This window comes from Myxine glutinosa, chromosome 8 (assembly GCF_964187855.1).
Source record: "Myxine glutinosa chromosome 8, kmMyxGlut1.1, whole genome shotgun sequence".
Lineage (NCBI taxonomy): Eukaryota > Metazoa > Chordata > Myxini > Myxiniformes > Myxinidae > Myxine > Myxine glutinosa.
The window spans coordinates 167,953,836-167,981,625 of NC_136268.1; the positions used below are offsets into that span (position 1 = coordinate 167,953,836).

General features: G+C 34.6%; 1 protein-coding gene across 1 annotated transcript in view; it reads left to right on the forward strand.

Annotated features, from left to right (window-relative positions):
* The window catches only part of LOC137433070 (cyclin-dependent kinase 1-like), a 110,673-nt gene extending 89,524 nt beyond the window's left edge, over positions 1-21,149 (forward strand). Inside the window, exons 6-7 of the mRNA XM_068125514.2 lie at positions 1,238-1,379; positions 20,952-21,149. Of these exons, the coding sequence (XP_067981615.1) occupies positions 1,238-1,379; positions 20,952-21,050 (241 nt within the window). The 3' untranslated portion in view covers positions 21,051-21,149. The remainder of the gene's footprint in view (positions 1-1,237; positions 1,380-20,951) is intronic.
* The last annotated feature ends 6,641 nt before the right edge of the window (positions 21,150-27,790 follow it).

The window sequence follows — 27,790 nt, forward strand, 5'->3', positions numbered from 1 at the left end:
GTACATTATAGCACGATATTTCAAAAAAGAATGTACAGTGTAGCACGATATTTCAAAAAAGAATGTACATTATAGCACGATATTTCAAAAAAGAATGTACAGTGTAGCACGATATTTCAAAAAAGAATGTACATTATAGCACGATATTTCAAAAAAGAATGTACATTATAGCACAATATTTCAAAAAAGGAATGTACAGTGTAGCACGATATTTAAAAAAAGGAATGTACAGTGTAGCACGATATTTCAAAAAACAATATACAGTATAGTACAATATTTCAAAAACCAATATACAGCATAGCATGTTATTTTAAAACGTAACAGATGGAATATGTTAAAATTAGGTGGATTTGAGTTGGTTAGGTGGCAAGAATGAAGTGATTCGATTTTGGTTTAGGTTCAAATTCCGATCCGGCCTATCAGTGGGATACAAAATATAAACTGTTCAGCCGAGCGCAGGTATGCTCTCTACCGAGTGACGTTCTAGTTTCGTACGAGGTTACAGCACATGACTGTATGAGGTCACAGCACATGACTGTATGAGGTCACAGCACATGACTGTATGAGGTCACAGCCCATGACTGTATGAGTCACAGCACATGAATGTATGAGGTCACAGCACATGACTGTATGAGGTCACAACATATGGCTGTATGAGGTCACAGCACATGACTGTATGAGTCACAGCAAATGACTGTATGAGTCACAGCAAATGACTATGAGGTCACGGAACATGCCTGTATGAGGTCACAGCACATGACTGTATGAGGTCATAGCACATGACTTTGAGGTCACAGCACATGACTGTATGAGTCACAGCAAATGACTGTATGAGGTCACAGCACATGACTGTATGAGGTCACAGCACATGACTGTATGAGGTCACAACATATGGCTGTATGAGGTCACAGCACATGACTATGAGGTCATAGCACATGACTGTATGAGGTCACAGCACATGACTGTATGAGGTCACAGCACATGACTGTATGAGGTCTCAGCACATGACTGTATGAGGTCACAGCACATGACTGTATGATGTCATTCCTCTTCATTATAACTGCCTCGGCCGATTGCTTCAGATCACCTTATTCAGCCTCTGAGTCTGCCAGGTAAGTCGGAGGAGTAAATACCTTAAATTGTTACAATATGTTTGAGATCAGGAAGACTTTGGGTCTTTCAAGGTTATTTATCCTTGGAATGACCAAGTAATAACACAACTTTGTTTTGTTTGTAGTATTTTGGGCAGTCCCACACCTGCCGTTTGGCCTGGGCTGGAACGCCTACCTGCCTTTAAGCCAAGCTTTCCTCATTGGCCAACGGCCACTCTTTCTGCACACGTGTCTTCCCTCAGTAAACATGGTATCGACCTCCTGACGGTGAGTTTCTAAACAAGTCATGCCCATTAACTAATATGCGCAAACTACAAGATGGAAGATTCCTCACCTCGGCATTTTCCTTCTTTCCATCACATTTACAGAACTTTGAAATATTTTGCAATTGTCATGGAAGCAAAAGATTGGAGGATTTGTGAAAACACGAAATGCATGATGGGAAATGATATACTGTGATTTAAGTGTCCATTTTATATGTGACTGATGGCTGCAGAATTCAGCATTGCATTGTCACGTGGTGTTTAACATTTCCCACGGTACACACTCAAGTCGATGGATGTTATTACTACTACTACCACAACAACTACTACTACTACTACTACTACTACTAGCACTACGTCGGCCCTAATTATTCTTGTGAGGTCGATCATTGAATGTTTTTTGACCCAAGGCCTTCACGAACCGGCAGGCCAGGCCTGACATTTGATTTGAGGTGACTTTTGCGTATGAATTTGGATTTTGTCACGATGCTGGTGATAACTCACCTGCCCTTTATGAAGGACCCTATGTGACCTTTAACCTGCACCAGTTAATGCTAACAGACAGGATACCTAGCACAATGTCAATTTGAGGGACGACGCATGTTGTGATACAACACCTTGGTTGAGAAACACTTATCCAACAGTTTATGTTTGGAATCTAACCCAGGCTACACTGCACATAGGTAGGTATGCTACCTGTGTGCCATCCTGTTGGACCTGGACCGTATAAATACATGGATATTGCTACTGAAATCGAACTCTCAGAAGGAAGAAACGCTGAAAAAAATAATTTGAAAGATTACAAGTTGGGAAACTAGTACACAGAAACGTTTTTCCACACAGAAAAGAAGTGTTGTGTAAGAGGTAAACTATAAATGAGTTTACATCAGCCCGAATACCAGAGTATAAAATACCGGTGGAAAATGACAGGCTGAGTCAACCCACTTGGTGATAATTCAACGGCTCAACAAGGGCACATAACCAGGACCCAGAGATCTCAAGCCGGCCATCTTAACCGTTAAAGCAACACCAGGGTTTGCAGCAAAGGCCATAGGTCAGGTATGGTAACCATCAGGTATGTCATGTTTTGGCCATAGGTCAGGTATGGTAACCAACGTCAGATGAGTCATTACGTTGAAAAGTAGCGATGCTTGGGACTTGTCTGACACATGGTAAAAATGGTAACGATGTGGTTAACATGTGGAACATTAGTAAATCGATGGATTAAGTTTATTAGTTGTGTTGTGCCAGGTTTGTAAAAACTGAGACTTTGTGGCATGTTATGTGCCATATTTGTAAAAACTGAGACTTTGTATCATGTGTTGTGCCATGTTTGTAAAAACTGAGACTTTGTTTCATGTTTTGTGCTATGTTTGTAAAAACTGAGACTTTGTGTGATGTTTTGTGCCAGGTTTGTAAAAATTAAGACTTTGTATCATGTTTTGTGCCATGTTTGTAAAAACTGAGAGTTTGTATCATGTTTTGTGCCATGTTTGTAAAAACTGAGAGTTTGTGTCATGTTTTGTGCCATGTTTGTAAAAACTGAGACTTTGTATCATGTTTTGTGCCAGGTTTGTAAAAACTGAGACTTTGTATCATGTTTTGTGCCAGGTTTGTAAAAACTGAGACTTTGTGTCATGTTTTGTGCCAGGTTTGTAAAAACTGAGAGTTTGTATCATGTTTTGTGCCAGGTTTGTAAAAACTGAGACTTTGTATCAGGTTTTATGCCGAGTTTGTAAAAATTGAAAGTTTGTATCATGTTATGTGCCAGGTTTGTAAAAACTGAGACTTTGTATCATGTTATGTGCCAGGTTTGTAAAAACTGAGACTTTGTATCATGTTTTGTGCCATGTTTGTAAAAACTGAGACTTTGTATCAGGTTTTATGCCGAGTTTGTAAAAATTGAAAGTTTGTATCATGTTTTGTGCCAAGTTTGTAAAAACTGAGACTTTGTATCATGTTTTGTGCCATGTTTGTAAAAACTGAGACTTTGTATCAGGTTTTATGCCGAGTTTGTAAAAATTGAAAGTTTGTATCATGTTTTGTGCCAAGTTTGTAAAAACTGAGACTTTGTCTCATGTTTTGTGCCAAGTTTGTAAAAATTAAGACTTTGGAACACGTTTTGTGCCAGATTTGTAAAAACTGAGACTTTGTGTCAGGTTTTGTGCCGAGTTTGTAAAAACTGAGACTTTGTGTCAGGTTTTGTGCCGAGTTTGTAAAAATTGAGACTTTGTATCATGTTTTGTGCCGTGTTTGTAAAAATTAAGACTTTGTATCATGTTTTGTGCCATGTTTGTAAAAACTGAGAGTTTGTATCATGTTTTGTGCTATGTTTGTAAAAACTGAGACTTTGTGTGATGTTTTGTGCCAGGTTTGTAAAAATTCAGACTTTGTATCATGTTTTGTGCCATGTTTGTAAAAACTGAGACTTTGTAACATGTTTTGTGCCAAGTTTGTAAAAACTGAGACTTTGTATCATGTTTTGTGCCAAGTTTGTAAAAACTGAGACTTTGTAACATGTTTTGCGCCAGGTTTGTAAAAACTTATACTTTGTACCATGTTTTGTGCCAAGTTTGTAAAAACTGAGACTTTGTACCATGTTTTGTGCCAAGTTTGTAAAAATTAATTAGTTTTCTGCCACGTTTGTAAAAATTATGACTTTGTATCATGTTTTCTGTCATGTTTGTAAAAATTATGACTTTGTATCATGTTTTCTGCCATGTTTGTAAAAATTAAGACTTTGTATCATGTTTTGTGCCAGGTTTGTAAAAACTTAGACTTTGTACCATGTTTTGTGCCAGGTTTGTAAAAACTGAGACTTTGTATCATGTTTTGTGCCAAGTTTGTAAAAACTGAGACTTTGTAACATGTTTTGTGCCAAGTTTGTAAAAACTGAGACTTTGTATCATGTTTTGTGCCAGGTTTGTAAAAACTGAGACGTTGTATCATGTTTTGTGCCAGGTTTGTAAAAACTGAGACTTTGTGTCATGTTATGTGCCAAGTTTGTAAAAACTGAGACTTTGTAACATGTTTTGTGCCAAGTTTGTAAAAACTGAGACTTTGTATCATGTGTTGTGCCATGTTTGTAAAAACTGAGACTTTGTGTCATGTTTTGTGCCAAGTTTGTAAAAACTGAGACTTTGTAACATGTTTTGTGCCAAGTTTGTAAAAACTGAGACTTTGTATCATATTTTGTGCCAAGTTTGTAAAAACTGAGACTTTGTAACATGTTTTGTACCCAAGTTTGTAAAAATTAATTAGTTTTCTGCCATGTTTGTAAAAATTAAGACTTTGTGTCATGTTTTCTGCCATGTTTGTAAAAATTAAGATGTTGTATCATGTTTTCTGCCATGTTTGTAAAAATTAAGACTTTGTATCATGTTTTGTGCCAGGTTTGTAAAAACATAGACTTTGTATCATGTTTTGTGCCAAGTTTGTAAAAACTGAGACTTTGTAACATGTTTTGTGCCAGGTTTGTAAAAACTTAGACTTTGTATCATGTGTTGTGCCATGTTTGTAAAAACTGAGACTTTGTAACATGTTTTTGCCATGTTTGTAAAAACTGAGACTTTGTAACATGTTTTGTGCCAGGTTTGTAAAAACTTAGACTTTGTATCATGTGTTGTGCCATGTTTGTAAAAACTGAGACTTTGTATCATGTGTTGTGCCATGTTTGTAAAAACTGAGACTTTGTAACATGTTTTTGCCATGTTTGTAAAAACTGAGACTTTGCATCATGTGTTGTGCCATGTTTGTAAAAACTGAGACTTTGTAACATGTTTTTGCCATGTTTGTAAAAACTGAGACTTTGCATCATGTTTTGTTCCATGTTTGTAAAAACTGAGAGTTTGTTTCATGTTTTGTGCTATGTTTGTAAAAACTGAGACTTTGTGTGATGTTTTGTGCCAGGTTTGTAAAAATTAAGACTTTGTATCATGTTTTGTGCCATGTTTGTAAAAACTGAGAGTTTGTATCATGTTTTGTGCCATGTTTGTAAAAACTGAGAGTTTGTATCATGTTTTGTGCCATGTTTGTAAAAACTGAGAGTTTGTATCATGTTTTGTGCCATGTTTGTAAAAACTGAGAGTTTGTATCATGTTTTGTGCTATGTTTGTAAAAACTGAGACTTTGTGTCATGTTTTGTGCCAGGTTTGTAAAAACTGAGACTTTGTATCATGTTTTGTGCCAGGTTTGTAAAAACTGAGACTTTGTATCAGGTTTTATGCCGAGTTTGTAAAAATTGAAAGTTTGTATCATGTTATGTGCCAGGTTTGTAAAAACTGAGACTTTGTATCATGTTATGTGCCAGGTTTGTAAAAACTGAGACTTTGTATCATGTTTTGTGCCATGTTTGTAAAAACTGAGACTTTGTATCAGGTTTTATGCCGAGTTTGTAAAAATTGAAAGTTTGTATCATGTTTTGTGCCAAGTTTGTAAAAACTGAGACTTTGTACCATGTTTTGTGCCAAGTTTGTAAAAACTGAGACTTTGTACCATGTTTTGTGCCAAGTTTGTAAAAATTAATTAGTTTTCTGCCACGTTTGTAAAAATTATGACTTTGTATCATGTTTTCTGTCATGTTTGTAAAAATTATGACTTTGTATCATGTTTTCTGCCATGTTTGTAAAAATTAAGACTTTGTATCATGTTTTGTGCCAGGTTTGTAAAAACTTAGACTTTATACCATGTTTTGTGCCAAGTTTGTAAAAACTGAGACTTTGTATCATGTTTTGTGCCAAGTTTGTAAAAACTGAGACTTTGTAACATGTTTTGTGCCAAGTTTGTAAAAACTGAGACTTTGTATCATGTTTTGTGCCAGGTTTGTAAAAACTGAGACGTTGTATCATGTTTTGTGCCAGGTTTGTAAAAACTGAGACTTTGTGTCATGTTATGTGCCAAGTTTGTAAAAACTGAGACTTTGTAACATGTTTTGTGCCAAGTTTGTAAAAACTGAGACTTTGTATCATGTGTTGTGCCATGTTTGTAAAAACTGAGACTTTGTGTCATGTTTTGTGCCAAGTTTGTAAAAACTGAGACTTTGTAACATGTTTTGTGCCAAGTTTGTAAAAACTGAGACTTTGTATCATATTTTGTGCAAAGTTTGTAAAAACTGAGACTTTGTAACATGTTTTGTACCCAAGTTTGTAAAAATTAATTAGTTTTCTGCCATGTTTGTAAAAATTAAGACTTTGTGTCATGTTTTCTGCCATGTTTGTAAAAATTAAGATGTTGTATCATGTTTTCTGCCATGTTTGTAAAAATTAAGACTTTGTATCATGTTTTGTGCCAGGTTTGTAAAAACATAGACTTTGTATCATGTTTTGTGCCAAGTTTGTAAAAACTGAGACTTTGTAACATGTTTTGTGCCAGGTTTGTAAAAACTTAGACTTTGTACCATGTTTTGTGCCAAGTTTGTATAAACTGAGACTTTGTAACATGTTTTGTACCCAAGTTTGTAAAAATTAATTAGTTTTCTGCCATGTTTGTAAAAATTAAGACTTTGTATCATGTTTTCTGCCATGTTTGTAAAAATTAAGACTTTGTATCATGTTTTCTGCCATGTTTGTAAAAATTAAGACTTTGTATCATGTTTTCTGCCAGGTTTGTAAAAATTAAGACTTTGTATCATGTTTTGTGCCAGGTTTGTAAAAACTTAGACTTTGTACCATGTTTTGTGCCAAGTTTGTAAAAACTTCGTCTTTGTACCATGTTTTGTGCCAAGTTTGTAAAAACTGAGACTTTGTATCATGTGTTGTGCCATGTTTGTAAAAACTGAGACTTTGTATCATGTTTTGTGCCATGTTTGTAAAAATTAAGACTTTGTAACACGTTTTGTGCCAGATTTGTAAAAACTGCGACTTTGTGTCAGGTTTTGTGCCGAGTTTGTAAAAATTGAGAGTTTGTATCATGTTTTGTGCCATGTTTGTAAAAACTGAGAGTTTGTGTCATGTTTTGTGCCATGTTTGTAAAAACTGAGAGTTTGTATCATGTTTTGTGCTATGTTTGTAAAAACTGAGAGTTTGTGTCATGTTTTGTGCCATGTTTGTAAAAACTGAGAGTTTGTATCATGTTTAGTGCCATGTTTGTAAAAACTGAGAGTTTGTGTCATGTTTTGTGCCATGTTTGTAAAAACTGAGAGTTTGTATCATGTTTTGTGCCATGTTTGTAAAAACTTAGACTTTGTGGCATGTTTTGTGCCAAGTTTGTAAAAACTGAGACTTTGTATCATGTTTTGTGCCAAGTTTGTAAAAACTGAGACTTTGTATCATGTTTTGTGCCAAGTTTGTAAAAACTGAGACTTTGTATCATGTTTTGTGCCAAGTTTGTAAAAACTTAGACTTTGTATCATGTTTTGTGCCAAGTTTGTAAAAACTGAGACTTTGTATCATGTTTTGTGCCAAGTTTGTAAAAACTGAGACTTTGTATCATGTTTTGTGCCATGTTTGTAAAAATTAAGACTTTGTAACACGTTTTGTGCCAGATTTGTAAAAACTGAGACTTTGTATCATGTTTTGTGCCAGGTTTGTAAAAACTGAGACTTTGTAACATGTTTTGTGCCAAGTTTGTAAAAACTGAGACTTTATAACATGTTTTGTGCCAAGTTTGTAAAAACTGAGACTTTGTATCATGTGTTGTGCCAAGTTTGTAAAAACTGAGACTTTGTATCATGTTTTGTGCCAAGTTTGTAAAAACTGAGACTTTGTATCATGTTTTGTGCCAAGTTTGTAAAAACTGAGACTTTGTATCATGTTTTGTGCCAAGTTTGTAAAAACTGAGACTTTGTATCATGTGTTGTGCCATGTTTGTAAAAACTGAGACTTTGTATCATGTTTTGTGCCAAGTTTATAAAAACTGAGACTTTGTAACATGTTTTTGCCATGTTTGTAAAAACTGAGACTTTGTATCATGTGTTGTGCCATGTTTGTAAAAACTGAGACTTTGTATCATGTGTTGTGCCATGTTTGTAAAAACTGAGACTTTGTATCATGTTTTGTGCCAAGTTTGTAAAAACTGAGACTTTGTAACATGTTTTTGCCATGTTTGTAAAAACTGAGACTTTGCATCATGTGTTGTGCCATGTTTGTAAAAACTGAGACTTTGTATCATGTGTTGTGCCATGTTTGTAAAAACTGAGACTTTGTATCATGTTTTGTGCCAGGTTTGTAAAAACTGAGACTTTGTATCATGTTTTGTGCCAAGTTTGTAAAAACTGAGACTTTGTATCATGTTTTGTGCCAAGTTTGTAAAAACTGAGACTTTGTATCATGTTTTGTGCGAAGTTTGTTAAAACTGAGACTTTGTATCATGTGTTGTGCCATGTTTGTAAAAACTGAGACTTTGTAACATGTTTTGTGCCAGGTTTGTAAAAACTGAGACTTTGTGTCATGTTATGTGCCAAGTTTGTAAAAACTGAGACTTTGTAACATGTTTTGAACCCAAGTTTGTAAAAATTAATTAGTTTTCTACCATGTTTGTAAAAATTAAGACTTTGTATCATATTTTCTGCCATGTTTGTAAAAATTAAGACTTTGTTTCATGTTTTCTGCCATGTTTGTAAAAATTAAGACTTTGTATCATGTTTTGTGCCAGGTTTGTAAAAACATAGACTTTGTACCATGTTTTGTGCCAAGTTTGTAAAAACTTAGACTTTGTACCATGTTTTGTGCCAAGTTTGTAAAAACTGAGACTTTGTATCATGTTTTGTGCCAAGTTTGTAAAAACTGAGACTTTGTATCATGTTTTGTGCCAAGTTTGTAAAAACTGAGACTTTGTAACATGTTTTGTACCCAAGTTTGTAAAAACTGAGACTTTGTAACATGTTTTGTGCCAAGTTTGTAAAAACTGAGACTTTGTATCATGTTTTCTGCCATGTTTGTAAAAATTAAGACTTTGTATCATGTTTTCTGCCATGTTTGTAAAAATTAAGACTTTGTATCATGTTTTCTGCCGTGTTTGTAAAAATTAAGACTTTGTAACATGTTTTGTGCCAAGTTTGTAAAAACGTAGACTTTGTACCATGTTTTGTGCCAAGTTTGTAAAAACTGAGACTTTGTAACATGTTTTGTCCCCAAGTTTGTAAAAATTAATTAGTTTTCTGCCATGTTTGTAAAAATTAAGACTTTGTATCATGTTTTGTGCCAGGTTTGTAAAAACTGAGACTTTGTATCAGGTTTTATGCCGAGTTTGTAAAAATTGAAAGTTTGTATCATGTTATGTGCCAGGTTTGTAAAAACTGAGACTTTGTATCATGTTATGTGCCAGGTTTGTAAAAACTGAGACTTTGTATCATGTTTTGTGCCATGTTTGTAAAAACTGAGACTTTGTATCAGGTTTTATGCCGAGTTTGTAAAAATTGAAAGTTTGTATTGTGTCATGTTATGTGCCATGTTTTGTACCATGTTTTGTGCCAAGTTTGTAAAAACTGAGACTTTGTATCATGTTTTGTGCCATGTTTGTAAAAATTAAGACTTTGTAACACGTTTTGTGCCAGATTTGTAAAAACTGAGACTTTGTGTCAGGTTTTGTGCCGAGTTTGTAAAAATTGAGAGTTTGTATCATGTTTTGTGCCGTGTTTGTAAAAATTAAGACTTTGTATCATGTTTTGTGCCATGTTTGTAAAAACTGAGAGTTTGTATCATGTTTTGTGCTATGTTTGTAAAAACTGAGACTTTGTGTGATGTTTTGTGCCAGGTTTGTAAAAATTAAGACTTTGTATCATGTTTTGTGCCATGTTTGTAAAAACTGAGACTTTGTAACATGTTTTGTGCCAAGTTTGTAAAAACTGAGACTTTGTATCATGTTTTGTGCCAAGTTTGTAAAAACTGAGACTTTGTAACATGTTTTGTGCCAGGTTTGTAAAAACTTATACTTTGTACCATGTTTTGTGCCAAGTTTGTAAAAACTGAGACTTTGTACCATGTTCTGTGCCAAGTTTGTAAAAATTAATTAGTTTTCTGCCACGTTTGTAAAAATTATGACTTTGTATCATGTTTTCTGTCATGTTTGTAAAAATTATGACTTTGTATCATGTTTTCTGCCATGTTTGTAAAAATTAAGACTTTGTATCATGTTTTGTGCCAGGTTTGTAAAAACTTAGACTTTGTACCATGTTTTGTGCCAAGTTTGTAAAAACTGAGACTTTGTATCATGTTTTGTGCCAAGTTTGTAAAAACTGAGACTTTGTAACATGTTTTGTGCCAAGTTTGTAAAAACTGAGACTTTATAACATGTTTTGTGCCAAGTTTGTAAAAACTGAGACTTTGTATCATGTTTTGTGCCATGTTTGTAAAAATTAAGACTTTGTAACACGTTTTGTGCCAGATTTGTAAAAACTGAGACTTTGTATCATGTTTTGTGCCAGGTTTGTAAAAACTGAGACTTTGTAACATGTTTTGTGCCAAGTTTGTAAAAACTGAGACTTTATAACATGTTTTGTGCCAAGTTTGTAAAAACTGAGACTTTGTATCATGTGTTGTGCCATGTTTGTAAAAATTAAGACTTTGTAACACGTTTTGTGCCAGATTTGTAAAAACTGAGACTTTGTATCATGTTTTGTGCCAAGTTTGTAAAAACTGAGACTTTGTATCATGTTTTGTGCCAAGTTTGTAAAAACTGAGACTTTGTAACATGTTTTTGCCATGTTTGTAAAAACTGAGACTTTGTATCATGTGTTGTGCCATGTTTGTAAAAACTGAGACTTTGTATCATGTTTTGTGCCAAGTTTATAAAAACTGAGACTTTGTAACATGTTTTTGCCATGTTTGTAAAAACTGAGTCTTTGTATCATGTGTTGTGCCATGTTTGTAAAAACTGAGACTTTGTATCATGTGTTGTGCCATGTTTGTAAAAACTGAGACTTTGTATCATGTTTTGTGCCAAGTTTGTAAAAACTGAGACTTTGTAACATGTTTTTGCCATGTTTGTAAAAACTGAGACTTTGCATCATGTGTTGTGCCATGTTTGTAAAAACTGAGACTTTGTATCATGTGTTGTGCCATGTTTGTAAAAACTGAGACTTTGTATCATGTTTTGTGCCAGGTTTGTAAAAACTGAGACTTTGTATCATGTTTTGTGCCAAGTTTGTAAAAACTGAGACTTTGTATCATGTTTTGTGCCAAGTTTGTAAAAACTGAGACTTTGTATCATGTTTTGTGCGAAGTTTGTTAAAACTGAGACTTTGTATCATGTGTTGTGCCATGTTTGTAAAAACTGAGACTTTGTATCATGTTTTGTGCCAAGTTTGTAAAAACTGAGACTTTGTAACATGTTTTGTGCCAAGTTTGTAAAAACTGAGACTTTGTATCATGTTTTGTGCCAGGTTTGTAAAAACTGAGACTTTGTATCATGTTTTGTGCCAGGTTTGTAAAAACTGAGACTTTGTGTCATGTTATGTGCCAAGTTTGTAAAAACTGAGACTTTGTAACATGTTTTGAACCCAAGTTTGTAAAAATTAATTAGTTTTCTACCATGTTTGTAAAAAATTAAGACTTTGTATCATATTTTCTGCCATGTTTGTAAAAATTAAGACTTTGTTTCATGTTTTCTGCCATGTTTGTAAAAATTAAGACTTTGTATCATGTTTTGTGCCAGGTTTGTAAAAACATAGACTTTGTACCATGTTTTGTGCCAAGTTTGTAAAAACTTAGACTTTGTACCATGTTTTGTGCCAAGTTTGTAAAAACTGAGACTTTGTATCATGTTTTGTGCCAAGTTTGTAAAAACTGAGACTTTGTATCATGTTTTGTGCCAAGTTTGTAAAAACTGAGACTTTGTAACATGTTTTGTACCCAAGTTTGTAAAAACTGAGACTTTGTAACATGTTTTGTGCCAAGTTTGTAAAAACTGAGACTTTGTATCATGTTTTCTGCCATGTTTGTAAAAATTAAGACTTTGTATCATGTTTTCTGCCATGTTTGTAAAAATTAAGACTTTGTATCATGTTTTCTGCCGTGTTTGTAAAAATTAAGACTTTGTAACATGTTTTGTGCCAAGTTTGTAAAAACGTAGACTTTGTACCATGTTTTGTGCCAAGTTTGTAAAAACTGAGACTTTGTAACATGTTTTGTCCCCAAGTTTGTAAAAATTAATTAGTTTTCTGCCATGTTTGTAAAAATTAAGACTTTGTATCATGTTTTGTGCCAGGTTTGTAAAAACTGAGACTTTGTATCAGGTTTTATGCCGAGTTTGTAAAAATTGAAAGTTTGTATCATGTTATGTGCCAGGTTTGTAAAAACTGAGACTTTGTATCATGTTATGTGCCAGGTTTGTAAAAACTGAGACTTTGTATCATGTTTTGTGCCATGTTTGTAAAAACTGAGACTTTGTATCAGGTTTTATGCCGAGTTTGTAAAAATTGAAAGTTTGTATCATGTTTTGTGCCAAGTTTGTAAAAACTGAGACTTTGTATCATGTTTTGTGCCATGTTTGTAAAAATTAAGACTTTGTAACACGTTTTGTGCCAGATTTGTAAAAACTGAGACTTTGTGTCAGGTTTTGTGCCGAGTTTGTAAAAATTGAGAGTTTGTATCATGTTTTGTGCCGTGTTTGTAAAAATTAAGACTTTGTATCATGTCTGGTGCCATGTTTGTAAAAACTGAGAGTTTGTATCATGTTTTGTGCTATGTTTGTAAAAACTGAGACTTTGTGTGATGTTTTGTGCCAGGTTTGTAAAAATTAAGACTTTGTATCATGTTTTGTGCCATGTTTGTAAAAACTGAGACTTTGTAACATGTTTTGTGCCAAGTTTGTAAAAACTGAGACTTTGTATCATGTTTTGTGCCAAGTTTGTAAAAACTGAGACTTTGTAACATGTTTTGTGCCAGGTTTGTAAAAACTTATACTTTGTACCATGTTTTGTGCCAAGTTTGTAAAAACTGAGACTTTGTACCATGTTCTGTGCCAAGTTTGTAAAAATTAATTAGTTTTCTGCCACGTTTGTAAAAATTATGACTTTGTATCATGTTTTCTGTCATGTTTGTAAAAATTATGACTTTGTATCATGTTTTCTGCCATGTTTGTAAAAATTAAGATTTTGTATCATGTTTTGTGCCAGGTTTGTAAAAACTTAGACTTTGTACCATGTTTTGTGCCAAGTTTGTAAAAACTGAGACTTTGTAACATGTTTTGTGCCAAGTTTGTAAAAACTGAGACTTTGTATCATGTTTTGTGCCAGGTTTGTAAAAACTGAGACGTTGTATCAGGTTTTGTGCCGAGTTTGTAAAAATTGAAAGTTTGTATCATGTTATGTGCCAGGTTTGTAAAAACTGAGACTTTGTATCATGTTATGTGCCAGGTTTGTAAAAACTGAGACTTTGTATCATGTTTTGTGCCATGTTTGTAAAAACTGAGACTTTGTATCAGGTTTTGTGCCGAGTTTGTAAAAATTGAGAGTTTGTATCATGTTTTGTGCCATGTTTGTAAAAACTGAGACTTTGTACCATGTTTTGTGCCAAGTTTGTAAAAACTGAGACTTTGTAACATGTTTTGTGCCAGGTTTGTAAAAACTGAGACTTTGTATCATGTTTTATGCCAGGTTTGTAAAAACTGAGACTTTGTATCATGTTTTGTGCCAGGTTTGTAAAAACTGAGACTTTGTAACATGTTTTGTGCCAAGTTTGTAAAAACTGAGACTTTGTATCATGTGTTGTGCCATGTTTGTAAAAACTGAGACTTTGTGTCATGTTTTGTGCCAAGTTTGTAAAAACTGAGACTTTGTAACATGTTTTGTGCCAAGTTTGTAAAAACTGAGACTTTGTATCATATTTTGTGCCAAGTTTGTAAAAACTGAGACTTTGTAACATGTTTTGTGCCAAGTTTGTAAAAACTGAGACTTTGTAACATGTTTTGTGCCAAGTTTGTAAAAACTGAGACTTTGTAACATGTTTTGTGCCAAGTTTGTAAAAACTGAGACTTTGTATCATATTTTGTGCCAAGTTTGTAAAAACTGAGACTTTGCAACATGTTTTGTACCCAAGTTTGTAAAAATTAATTAGTTTTCTGCCATGTTTGTAAAAATTAAGACTTTGTGTCATGTTTTCTGCCATGTTTGTAAAAATTAAGATGTTGTATCATGTTTTCTGCCATGTTTGTAAAAATTAAGACTTTGTATCATGTTTTGTGCCAGGTTTGTAAAAACATAGACTTTGTATCATGTTTTGTGCCAAGTTTGTAAAAACTGAGACTTTGTAACATGTTTTGTGCCAGGTTTGTAAAAACTTAGACTTTGTACCATGTTTTGTGCCAAGTTTATAAAAACTGAGACTTTGTATCATGTTTTGTGCCATGTTTGTAAAAATTAAGAGTTTGTATCATGTTTTGTGCCAAGTTTGTTAAAACTGAGACTTTGTATCATGTGTTGTGCCATGTTTGTAAAAACTGAGACTTTGTATCATGTTTTGTGCCATGTTTGTAAAAATTAAGAGTTTGTACCATGTTTTGTGCCAAGTTTGTTAAAACTGAGACTTTGTATCATGTGTTGTGCCATGTTTGTAAAAACTGAGACTTTGTATCATGTTTTGTGCCGAGTTTGTAAAAATTGAGAGTTTGTATCATGTTTTGTGCCATGTTTGTAAAAACTGAGAGTTTGTGTCATGTTTTGTGCCATGTTTGTAAAAACTGAGAGTTTGTATCATGTTATGTGCCAGTTTTGTAAAAACTGAGACTTTGTATCATGTTATGTGCCAGGTTTGTAAAAACTGAGACTTTGTATCATGTTTTGTGCCAGGTTTGTAAAAACTGAGACTTTGTATCATGTTTTGTGCCAAGTTTGTAAAAACTGAGACTTTGTAACATGTTTTGTGCCAAGTTTGTAAAAACTGAGACTTTGTATCATGTTTTGTGCCAAGTTTGTAAAAACTGAGACTTTGTATCAGGTTTTGCACCATGTTTGTAAAAACTGAGAGTTTGTATCATGTTTTGCACCATGTTTGTAAAAACTGAGACTTTGTATCATGTTTTGTGCCAGGTTTGTAAAAACTGAGACTTTGTATCAGGTTTTGTGCCGAGTTTGTAAAAATTGAAAGTTTGTATCATGTTATGTGCCAGGTTTGTAAAAACTGAGACTTTGTATCATGTTATGTGCCAGGTTTGTAAAAACTGAGACTTTGTATCATGTTTTGTGCCATGTTTGTAAAAACTGAGACTTTGTATCAGGTTTTGTGCCGAGTTTGTAAAAATTGAGAGTTTGTATCATGTTTTGTGCCATGTTTGTAAAAACTGAGACTTTGTATCAGGTTTTGCACCATGTTTGTAAAAACTGAGAGTTTGTATCATGTTTTGCACCATGTTTGTAAAAACTGAGAGTTTGTATCAGGTTTTGTGCCAAGTTTGTAAAAACTGAGACTTTGTATCAGGTTTTGTGCCGAGTTTGTAAAAATTGAAAGTTTGTATCATGTTATGTGCCAGGTTTGTAAAAACTGAGACTTTGTATCATGTTATGTGCCAGGTTTGTAAAAACTGAGACTTTGTATCATGTTTTGTGCCATGTTTGTAAAAACTGAGACTTTGTATCAGGTTTTGTGCCGAGTTTGTAAAAATTGAGAGTTTGTATCATGTTTTGTGCCATGTTTGTAAAAACTGAGACTTTGTATCAGGTTTTGCACCATGTTTGTAAAAACTGAGACTTTGTATCAGGTTTTGCACCACGTTTGTAAAAACTGAGAGTTTGTATCAGGTTTTGTGCCAGGTTTGTAAAAACTGAGACTTTGTATCAGGTTTTGCACAATGTTTGTAAAAACTGAGAGTTTGTATCATGTTTTGTGCCATGTTTGTAAAAACTGAGACTTTGTATCAGGTTTTGCACCATGTTTGTAAAAACTGAGAGTTGTATCATGTTCTGTGCCAGGTTTGTAAAAACCCAGACTTTGTACACACACATGTTCTGTGTGTTCACATGTGTTCACACACATGTTCTGTGTGTTCTGTGTTGCACATGTTCTGTGCCAGGTTTGTAAAACTGAGACTTTGTATCATGTTATGTGCCAGGTTTGTAAAATTGAGAGTTTGTATCATGTTCTGTGCCAGGTTTGTAAAACTGAGACTTTGTATCATGTTTTGTGCCAGGTTTGTAAAAACTGAGACTTTGTATCATGTTCTGTGCCAGGTTTGTAAAAACTGAGACTTTGTATCATGTTCTGTGCCAGGTTTGTAAAATTGAGAGTTTGTATCATGTTCTGTGCCAGGTTTGTAAAACTGAGACTTTGTATCATGTTATGTGCCAGGTTTGTAAAAACTGAGACTTTGTATCATGTTATGTGCCAGGTTTGTAAAAACTGAGACTTTGTATCATGTTTTGTGCCAAGTTTGTAAAACTGAGAGTTGTATCATGTTTTGTGCCAAGTTTGTAAAATTGAGAGTTTGTATCATGTTCTGTGCCAGGTTTGTAAAAACTGAGACTTTGTATCATGTTTTGTGCCAAGTTTGTAAAACTGAGAGTTTGTAACATGTTTTGTGCCAGGTTTGTAAAAACTGAGACTTTGTATCATGTTCTGTGCCAGGTTTGTAAAATTGAGAGTTTGTATCATGTTCTGTGCCAGGTTTGTAAAACTGAGACTTTGTATCATGTTATGTGCCAGGTTTGTAAAAACTGAGACTTTGTATCATGTTCTGTGCCAGGTTTGTAAAAACTGAGACTTTGTATCATGTTTTGTGCCAAGTTTGTAAAACTGAGAGTTGTATCATGTTTTGTGCCAAGTTTGTAAAATTGAGAGTTTGTATCATGTTCTGTGCCAGGTTTGTAAAACTGAGACTTTGTATCATGTTATGTGCCAGGTTTGTAAAAACTGAGACTTTGTATCATGTTCTGTGCCAGGTTTGTAAAATTGAGAGTTTGTATCATGTTCTGTGCCAGGTTTGTAAAACTGAGAGTTTGTAACATGTTTTGTGCCAGGTTTGTAAAAACTGAGACTTTGTATCATGTTCTGTGCCAGGTTTGTAAAACTGAGACTTTGTATCATGTTATGTGCCAGGTTTGTAAAACTGAGAGTTGTATCATGTTTTGTGCCATGTTTGTAAAAACTGAGACTTTGTATCAGGTTTTGCACCATGTTTGTAAAAACTGAGACTTTGTATCAGGTTTTGCACCATGTTTGTAAAAACTGAGAGTTTGTATCAGGTTTTGTGCCAGGTTTGTAAAAACTGAGACTTTGTATCAGGTTTTGTGCCGAGTTTGTAAAAATTGTGAGTTTGTATCATGTTTTGTGCCATGTTTGTAAAAACTGAGACTTTGTATCAGGTTTTGCACCATGTTTGTAAAAACTGAGAGTTTGTATCATGTTTTGTGCCATGTTTGTAAAAACTGAGACTTTGTATCAGGTTTTGCACAATGTTTGTAAAAACTGAGAGTTTGTATCATGTTTTGTGCCATGTTTGTAAAAACTGAGACTTTGTATCAGGTTTTGCACCATGATTGTAAAAACTGAGAGTTGTATCATGTTCTGTGCCAGGTTTGTAAAAACCCAGACTTTGTACACACACATGTTCTGTGTGTTCACATGTGTTCACACACATGTTCTGTGTGTTCTGTGTTGCACATGTTCTGTGCCAGGTTTGTAAAACTGAGACTTTGTATCATGTTATGTGCCAGGTTTGTAAAAACTGAGACTTTGTATCATGTTCTGTGCCAGGTTTGTAAAATTGAGAGTTTGTATCATGTTCTGTGCCAGGTTTGTAAAACTGAGAGTTTGTAACATGTTTTGTGCCAGGTTTGTAAAAACTGAGACTTTGTATCATGTTCTGTGCCAGGTTTGTAAAACTGAGACTTTGTATCATGTTATGTGCCAGGTTTGTAAAACTGAGAGTTGTATCATGTTTTGTGCCAGGTTTGTAAAAACTGAGACTTTGTATCATGTTCTGTGCCAGGTTTGTAAAACTGAGACTTTGTATCATGTTATGTGCCAGGTTTGTAAAACTGAGAGTTTGTAACATGTTATGTGCCAGGTTTGTAAAAACTGAGACTTTGTATCATGTTCTGTGCCAGGTTTGTAAAACTGAGACTTTGTATCATGTTATGTGCCAGGTTTGTAAAACTGAGAGTTGTATCATGTTATGTGCCAGGTTTGTAAAAACTGAGACTTTGTATCATGTTCTGTGCCAGGTTTGTAAAATTGAGAGTTTGTATCATGTTCTGTGCCAGGTTTGTAAAACTGAGAGTTTGTAACATGTTTTGTGCCAAGTTTGTAAAAACTAATTAGTTTTCTGCCATGTTTGTAAAAATTAAGACTTTGTATCATGTGTTGTGCCATGTTTGTAAAAACTGAGACTTTGTATCATGTGTTGTGCCAGGTTTGTAAAACTGAGAGTTTGTATCATGTTCTGTGCCAGGTTTGTAAAAACTGAGACTTTGTATCATGTTTTGTGCCAAGTTTGTAAAACTGAGAGTTGTATCATGTTTTGTGCCAAGTTTGTAAAATTGAGAGTTTGTATCATGTTCTGTGCCAGGTTTGTAAAACTGAGAGTTTGTATCATGTTTTGTGCCATGTTTGTAAAAACTGAGACTTTGTATCAGGTTTTGCACAATGTTTGTAAAAACTGAGAGTTTGTATCATGTTTTGTGCCATGTTTGTAAAAACTGAGACTTTGTATCAGGTTTTGCACCATGATTGTAAAAACTGAGAGTTGTATCATGTTCTGTGCCAGGTTTGTAAAAACCCAGACTTTGTACACACACATGTTCTGTGTGTTCACATGTGTTCACACACATGTTCTGTGTGTTCTGTGTTGCACATGTTCTGTGCCAGGTTTGTAAAACTGAGACTTTGTATCATGTTATGTGCCAGGTTTGTAAAAACTGAGACTTTGTATCATGTTCTGTGCCAGGTTTGTAAAATTGAGAGTTTGTATCATGTTCTGTGCCAGGTTTGTAAAACTGAGAGTTTGTAACATGTTTTGTGCCAGGTTTGTAAAAACTGAGACTTTGTATCATGTTCTGTGCCAGGTTTGTAAAACTGAGACTTTGTATCATGTTATGTGCCAGGTTTGTAAAACTGAGAGTTGTATCATGTTTTGTGCCAGGTTTGTAAAAACTGAGACTTTGTATCATGTTCTGTGCCAGGTTTGTAAAACTGAGACTTTGTATCATGTTATGTGCCAGGTTTGTAAAACTGAGAGTTTGTAACATGTTATGTGCCAGGTTTGTAAAAACTGAGACTTTGTATCATGTTCTGTGCCAGGTTTGTAAAACTGAGACTTTGTATCATGTTATGTGCCAGGTTTGTAAAACTGAGAGTTGTATCATGTTATGTGCCAGGTTTGTAAAAACTGAGACTTTGTATCATGTTCTGTGCCAGGTTTGTAAAATTGAGAGTTTGTATCATGTTCTGTGCCAGGTTTGTAAAACTGAGAGTTTGTAACATGTTTTGTGCCAAGTTTGTAAAAACTAATTAGTTTTCTGCCATGTTTGTAAAAATTAAGACTTTGTATCATGTGTTGTGCCATGTTTGTAAAAACTGAGACTTTGTATCATGTGTTGTGCCAGGTTTGTAAAACTGAGAGTTTGTATCATGTTCTGTGCCAGGTTTGTAAAACTGAGACTTTGTACCATGTTCTGTGCCAGGTTTGTAAAACTGAGACTTTGTATCATGTTATGTGCCAGGTTTGTAAAACTGAGAGTTTGTATCATGTGTTGTGCCATGTTTGTAATAACTGAGAGTTTGTATCATGTTATGTGCCAGGTTTGTAAAACTGAGACTTTGTACCATGTTCTGTGCCAGGTTTGTAAAACTGAGACTTTGTACCATGTTCTGTGCCAGGTTTGTAAAACTGAGACTTTGTACCATGTTCTGTGCCAGGTTTGTAAAACTGAGACTTTGTACCATGTTCTGTGCCAGGTTTGTAAAACTGAGACTTTGTATCATGTTATGTGCCAGGTTTGTAAAACTGAGAGTTTGTATCATGTGTTGTGCCAGGTTTGTAATAACTGAGAGTTTGTATCATGTTATGTGCCATGTTTGTAAAAACTGAGACTTTGTATCATGTTTTGTGTCAGATTTTTATGAATTCACCCATGAATGAAGTCTGGGTGTTTCCAAGTGAAGCTTTGCTTTAATGTCCATAAGTCGTTGATGGAAACATGACGTACGTATTGAATAGTTTGTAACTCTGACACATTACTGGAAACACAGTAGGTAGTGCAAAAGGTAGAGCAGAAGACCACTTTGAATTTGTTCGGGCAAATGATGGAATGTCCTTCCTCTGACCTTACTACAAAGTGCCACGTGTAGTTGACTCCATAATGAGCTCATTTGCAAAGGAATCCGGTGTTTGCTCGAGGCAGCCATTGCCCATTCCACGGGCACCCACCCCTCTCATTTCTTTCTACCCCCTTCCATCCTTTCTTATGCTGCAGCCTCAGGTGTTAGTTTTGCACATTGCTGTGGGAGTTGTAATTTGCATGTCCTTTCTGCTCAAAGGAATATCTTAAGGTTCAAGAAAAAAACTTTTAAAGAAGATTAACAAAGTTATACTTATGTACATATAGCTACAATGAATCCTATGCTCATCAAAATATGAATGGACTTCCTGGCCAGAGTCACCTGACCCTTTGGTGTAACTTTCTTTGTTTTATTTCTTTTCCTCACAGAAGCTTCTCAGCTATGACCCGAATCAGCGTATTTCGGCAAAAAGAGCTTTGCTTCATGAGTTCTTCCGGACACCATGCCAAAGTCAGCAACTTGAGTGAACCTTTGTATTCACACTTTCAATACAGAAATGGTCTTGGTGAAGATTATTCAGAATTATTTCCCTTGACAACTTTATGAAATAAACTTTTGTGAACATGACGATGCAGAAACCGAGTGATTTTTCCAGCATGAATGTCGATTTTTGGGTACGTGATGGTCGTTGGTTTGGATGCTGGGTCAGCACCCCAGATATCCTGGGTTCACAGTAATAATACGAGTTCCTTTACAAAGAACTTCAGAATAATCCATTCGGCACAACAATCCTGCACAATGGTTGCCAATTCCTATATGATTTTTATCCATGCTCTTCCTCTGTGTTTGCCAATTCCTATGTGATTTTTATCCATCCTCTTCTTATGTTTTTGCCAATTCCTCTGTGATTTTTATCCATCCTCTTCTTATGTTTTTGCCAATTCCTCTGTGATTTTTATCCATCCTCTTCCTATGTTTTTGCCAATTCCGATGTGATTTTTATCCATGCTCTTCCTATGTGTTTGCCAATTCCTATGTGATTTTTACCCATGCTCTTCCTATGTTTTTGCCAATTCCTATGTGATTTTTATCCATGCTCTTCCTATGTTTTTGCCAATTCCTATATGATTTTTATCCATGCTCTTCCTCTGTGTTTGCCAATTCCTATATGATTTTTATCCATGCTCGTCCTATGTGTTTGCCAATTCCTATGTGATTTTTATCCATGCTCTTCCTATGTTTTTGCCAATTCCTATGTGATTTTTATCCATGCTCTTCCTATGTGTTTGCCAATTCCTATATGATTTTTATCCATGCTCTTCCTATGTTTTTGCCAATTCCTATGTGATTTTTATCCATGCTCTTCCTATGTATTTGCCAATTCCTATATGATTTTTATCCATGCTCTTCCTATGTTTTTGCCAATTCCTATGTGATTTTTATCCATGCTCTTCCTATGTGTTTGCCAATTCCTATATGATTTTTATCCATGCTCTTCCTCTGTGTTTGCCAATTCCTATATGATTTTTATCTATGCTCTTCCTATGTGTTTGCCAATTCCTATATGATTTTTATCCATGCTCTTCCTATGTTTTTGCCAATTCCTATATGATTTTTATCTATGCTCTTCCTATGTGTTTGCCAATTCCTATATGATTTTTATCCATGCTCTTCCTCTGTGTTTGCCAATTCCTATATGATTTTTATCTATGCTCTTCCTATGTGTTTGCCAATTCCTATATGATTTTTATCCATGCTCTTCCTATGTGTTTGCCAATTCCTATATGATTTTTATCTATGCTCTTCCTATGTGTTTGCCAATTCCTATGTGATTTTTATCCATGCTCTTCCTCTGTGTTTGCCAATTCCTATATGATTTTTATCCATGCTCTTCCTATGTGTTTGCCAATTCCTATATGATTTTTATCTATGCTCTTCCTATGTGTTTGCCAATTCCTATATGATTTTTATCCATGCTCGTCCTATGTGTTTGCCAATTCCTATGTGATTTTTATCCATGCTCTTCCTATGTATTTGCCAATTCCTATATGATTTTTATCCATGCTCTTCCTATGTTTTTGCCAATTCCTATGTGATTTTTATCCATGCTCTTCCTATGTGTTTGCCAATTCCTATATGATTTTTATCCATGCTCTTCCTATGTTTTTGCCAATTCCTATGTGATTTTTATCCATGCTCTTCCTATGTATTTGCCAATTCCTATATGATTTTTATCCATGCTCTTCCTATGTTTTTGCCAATTCCTATGTGATTTTTATCCATGCTCTTCCTATGTGTTTGCCAATTCCTATATGATTTTTATCCATGCTCTTCCTCTGTGTTTGCCAATTCCTATATGATTTTTATCTATGCTCGTCCTATGTGTTTGCCAATTCCTATGTGATTTTTATCCATGCTCTTCCTATGTATTTGCCAATTCCTATATGATTTTTATCCATGCTCTTCCTATGTTTTTGCCAATTCCTATGTGATTTTTATCCATGCTCTTCCTATGTGTTTGCCAATTCCTATATGATTTTTATCCATGCTCTTCCTATGTTTTTGCCAATTCCTATGTGATTTTTATCCATGCTCTTCCTATGTATTTGCCAATTCCTATATGATTTTTATCCATGCTCTTCCTATGTTTTTGCCAATTCCTATGTGATTTTTATCCATGCTCTTCCTATGTGTTTGCCAATTCCTATATGATTTTTATCCATGCTCTTCCTCTGTGTTTGCCAATTCCTATATGATTTTTATCCATGCTCTTCCTATGTGTTTGCCAATTCCTATGTGATTTTTATCCATGCTCTTCCTATGTTTTTGCCAATTCCTATATGATTTTTATCCATGCTCTTCCTATGTGTTTGCCAAGTCCTATATGATTTTTATCCATGCTTTTCCTCTGTGTTTGCCAATTCCTATATGATTTTTATCCATGCTCTTCCTATGTGTTTGCCAAGTCCTATATGATTTTTATCCATGCTCTTCCTATGTGTTTGCCAATTCCTATGTGATTTTTATCCATGCTCTTCCTATGTGTTTGCCAATTCCTATATGATTTTTATCCATGCTCTTCCTATGTGTTTGCCAATTCCTATATGATTTTTATCCATGCTCTTCCTATGTGTTTGCCAATTCCTATATGATTTTTATCCATGCTCTTCCTCTGTGTTTGCCAATTCCTATATGATTTTTATCTATGCTCTTCCTATGTGTTTGCCAATTCCTATATGATTTTTATCCATGCTCTTCCTATGTGTTTGCCAATTCCTATATGATTTTTATCCATGCTCTTCCTATGTTTTTGCCAATTCCTATGTGATTTTTATCCATGCTCTTCCTATGTGTTTGCCAATTCCTATATGATTTTTATCCATGCTCTTCCTATGTTTTTGCCAATTCCTATGTGATTTTTATCCATGCTCTTCCTATGTATTTGCCAATTCCTATATGATTTTTATCCATGCTCTTCCTATGTTTTTGCCAATTCCTATGTGATTTTTATCCATGCTCTTCCTATGTGTTTGCCAATTCCTATATGATTTTTATCCATGCTCTTCCTCTGTGTTTGCCAATTCCTATATGATTTTTATCTATGCTCGTCCTATGTGTTTGCCAATTCCTATGTGATTTTTATCCATGCTCTTCCTATGTATTTGCCAATTCCTATATGATTTTTATCCATGCTCTTCCTATGTTTTTGCCAATTCCTATGTGATTTTTATCCATGCTCTTCCTATGTGTTTGCCAATTCCTATATGATTTTTATCCATGCTCTTCCTATGTTTTTGCCAATTCCTATGTGATTTTTATCCATGCTCTTCCTATGTATTTGCCAATTCCTATATGATTTTTATCCATGCTCTTCCTATGTTTTTGCCAATTCCTATGTGATTTTTATCCATGCTCTTCCTATGTGTTTGCCAATTCCTATATGATTTTTATCCATGCTCTTCCTCTGTGTTTGCCAATTCCTATATGATTTTTATCCATGCTCTTCCTATGTGTTTGCCAATTCCTATGTGATTTTTATCCATGCTCTTCCTATGTTTTTGCCAATTCCTATATGATTTTTATCCATGCTCTTCCTATGTGTTTGCCAAGTCCTATATGATTTTTATCCATGCTTTTCCTCTGTGTTTGCCAATTCCTATATGATTTTTATCCATGCTCTTCCTATGTGTTTGCCAAGTCCTATATGATTTTTATCCATGCTCTTCCTATGTGTTTGCCAATTCCTATGTGATTTTTATCCATGCTCTTCCTATGTTTTTGCCAATTCCTATATGATTTTTATCCATGCTCTTCCTATGTGTTTGCCAATTCCTATGTGATTTTTATCCATGCTCTTCCTATGTTTTTGCCAATTCCTATATGATTTTTATCCATGCTCTTCCTATGTGTTTGCCAATTCCTATGTGATTTTTATCCATGCTCTTCCTATGTTTTTGCCAATTCCTATATGATTTTTATCCATCCTCTTCCTATGTGTTTGCCTATTCCTATATGATTTTTATCTATGCTCTTCCTATGTGTTTGCCAATTCCTATATGATTTTTATCCATGCTCTTCCTATGTGTTTGCCTATTCCTATATGATTTTTATCTATGCTCTTCCTATGTGTTTGCCAATTCCTATATGATTTTTATCGATGCTCTTCCGATGTGTTTGCCTATTCCTATATGATTTTTATCTATGCTCTTCCTATGTGTTTGCCTATTCCTATATGATTTTTATCCATGCTCTTCCTATGTGTTTGCCTATTCCTATATGATTTTTATCCATGCTCTTCCTATGTGTTTGCCAATTCCTATATGATTTTTATCCATGCTCTTCCTATGTGTTTGCCAATTCCTATATGATTTTTATCCATGCTCTTCCGATGTGTTTGCCAATTCCTATATGATTTTTATCCATGCTCTTCCTATGTGTTTGCCAATTCCGATATGATTTTTATCCATGCTCTTCCTATGTGTTTGCCTATTCCTATATGATTTTTATCTATGCTCTTCCTATGTGTTCTATGGAAGAGTTCTATGGAACAAACTCTTCCTATGTGTTCTATCTATGCTCTTCCTCTTCCGATGTTTGAGTTCTCTCGATGTCCCTGCTCTCAAATGTTGAGTTTGTGTCCTTCCCCCTCTCACCCCATCTTGTCTACCGCTCCCCTTATTTTGTGTTTCATGTTTCGGTTTGACTTTTCGTGTGATTAATGTTAGCTCCTTCACGAGCCTCGATGTTGTATACAAAAACAATATACAAAAAAAGTATACAGTATACAAAAGTATGCAAAAAATACAAAAAAAAAGTATACAAAAAAAAAAAAAAAAAATGTGTTTGCCAATTCCTATATGATTTTTATCCATGCTCTTCCTATGTGTTTGCCTATTCCTATGTCATTTTTATCCATGCTCTTCCTATGTGTTTGCCAATTCCTATGTGATTTTTATCCATGCTCTTCCTATGTGTTTGCCAATTCCTATATGATTTTTATCCATGCTCTTCCTATGTGTTTGCCAATTCCTATATGATTTTTATCCATGCTCTTCCTATGTTTTTGCCAATTCCTATGTAATTTTTATCCACGCTCTTCCTATGTGTTTGCCAATGCCTATGTGATTTTTAACCATGCTCTTCCTATGTGTTTGCCAATTCCGATGTGATTTTTATCCATCCTCTTCCTATGTTTTTGCCAATTCCTATGTGATTTTTATCCATGCTCTTCCTATGTGTTTGCCAATTCCTATGTGATTTCTATCCATCTTCTTCCGATGTTTTTGCCAATTCCTATGTGATTTTTATCCATGCTCTTCCTATGTTTTTGCCAAGTCCTATGTGATTTTTATCCATCCTCTTCCTCTGTTTTTGCCAAGTCATATGTGATTTTTATCCATCCTCTTCCTATGTTTTTGCCAATTCCTATGTGATTTTTTATCCATCCTCTTCCAATGTTTTTGCCAATTCCCATGTGATTTTTTTCCATCCTCTTCCTCTGTGTTTGCCAATTCCTATATGATTTTTTATCCATCCTCTTCCTATGTTTTTGCCAATTGCTTTGTGATTTTTATCCATGCTCTTCCTATTTGTTTGCCAATTCCTATATGATTTTTTATCCATCCTCTTCCTATGTTTTTGCCAATTGCTTTGTGATTTTTATCCATGCTCTTCCTATGTGTTTGCGAATTCCTATGTGATTTTTATCCATCCTCTTCCTATGTTTTTGCCAATTGCTTTGTGATTTTTATCCATCCTCTTCCTATGTGTTTGCCAAGTCCTATGTGATTTTTATCCATCCTCTTCCTATGTTATTGCCAATTCCGATGTGATTTTTATCCATCCTCTTCCTATGTGTTTGCCAAGTCCTATGTGATTTTTATCCATCCTCTTCCTATGTTTTTGCCAATTCCTGTGTGATTTTTATCCATCCTCTTCTTATGTTTTTGCCAATTCCTATGTGATTTTTATCCATGCTCTTCTTATGTTTTTGCCAATTCTTTTGTGATTTTTATCCATCCTCTTCTTATGTTTGTGCCAATTCCTCTGTGATTTTTATCCATGCTCTTCTTATGTTTTTGCCAATTCCTATGTGATTTTTATCCATCCTCCTCTTATGTTTTTGCCAATTCCTCTGTGATTTTTATCCATCCTCTTCTTATGTGTTTGCCAATTCCTGTGTGATTTTTATCCATCCTCTTCTTATGTTTTTGCCAATTCCTATGTGATTTTTATCCATCCTCCTCTTATGTTTTTGCCAATTCCTCTGTGATTTTTATCCATCCTCTTCTTATGTTTTTGCCAATTCCTATGTGATTTTTATCCATCCTCTTCTTATGATTTTGCCAATTCCTATGTGATTTTTATCCATCCTCTTCTTATGATTTTGCCAATTCCTATGTAATTTTTATCCACGCTCTTCCTATGTGTTTGCCAATGCCTATGTGATTTTTAACCATGCTCTTCCTATGTGTTTGCCAATTCCGATGTGATTTTTATCCATCCTCTTCCTATGTTTTTGCCAATTCCTATGTGATTTTTATCCATGCTCTTCCTATGTTTTTGCCAAGTCCTATGTGATTTTTATCCATCCTCTTCCTCTGTTTTTGCCAAGTCATATGTGATTTTTATCCATCCTCTTCCTATGTTTTTGCCAATTCATATGTGATTTTTTATCCATCCTCTTCCAATGTTTTTGCCAATTCCCATGTGATTTTTTTCCATCCTCTTCCTCTGTGTTTGCCAATTCCTATATGATTTTTTATCC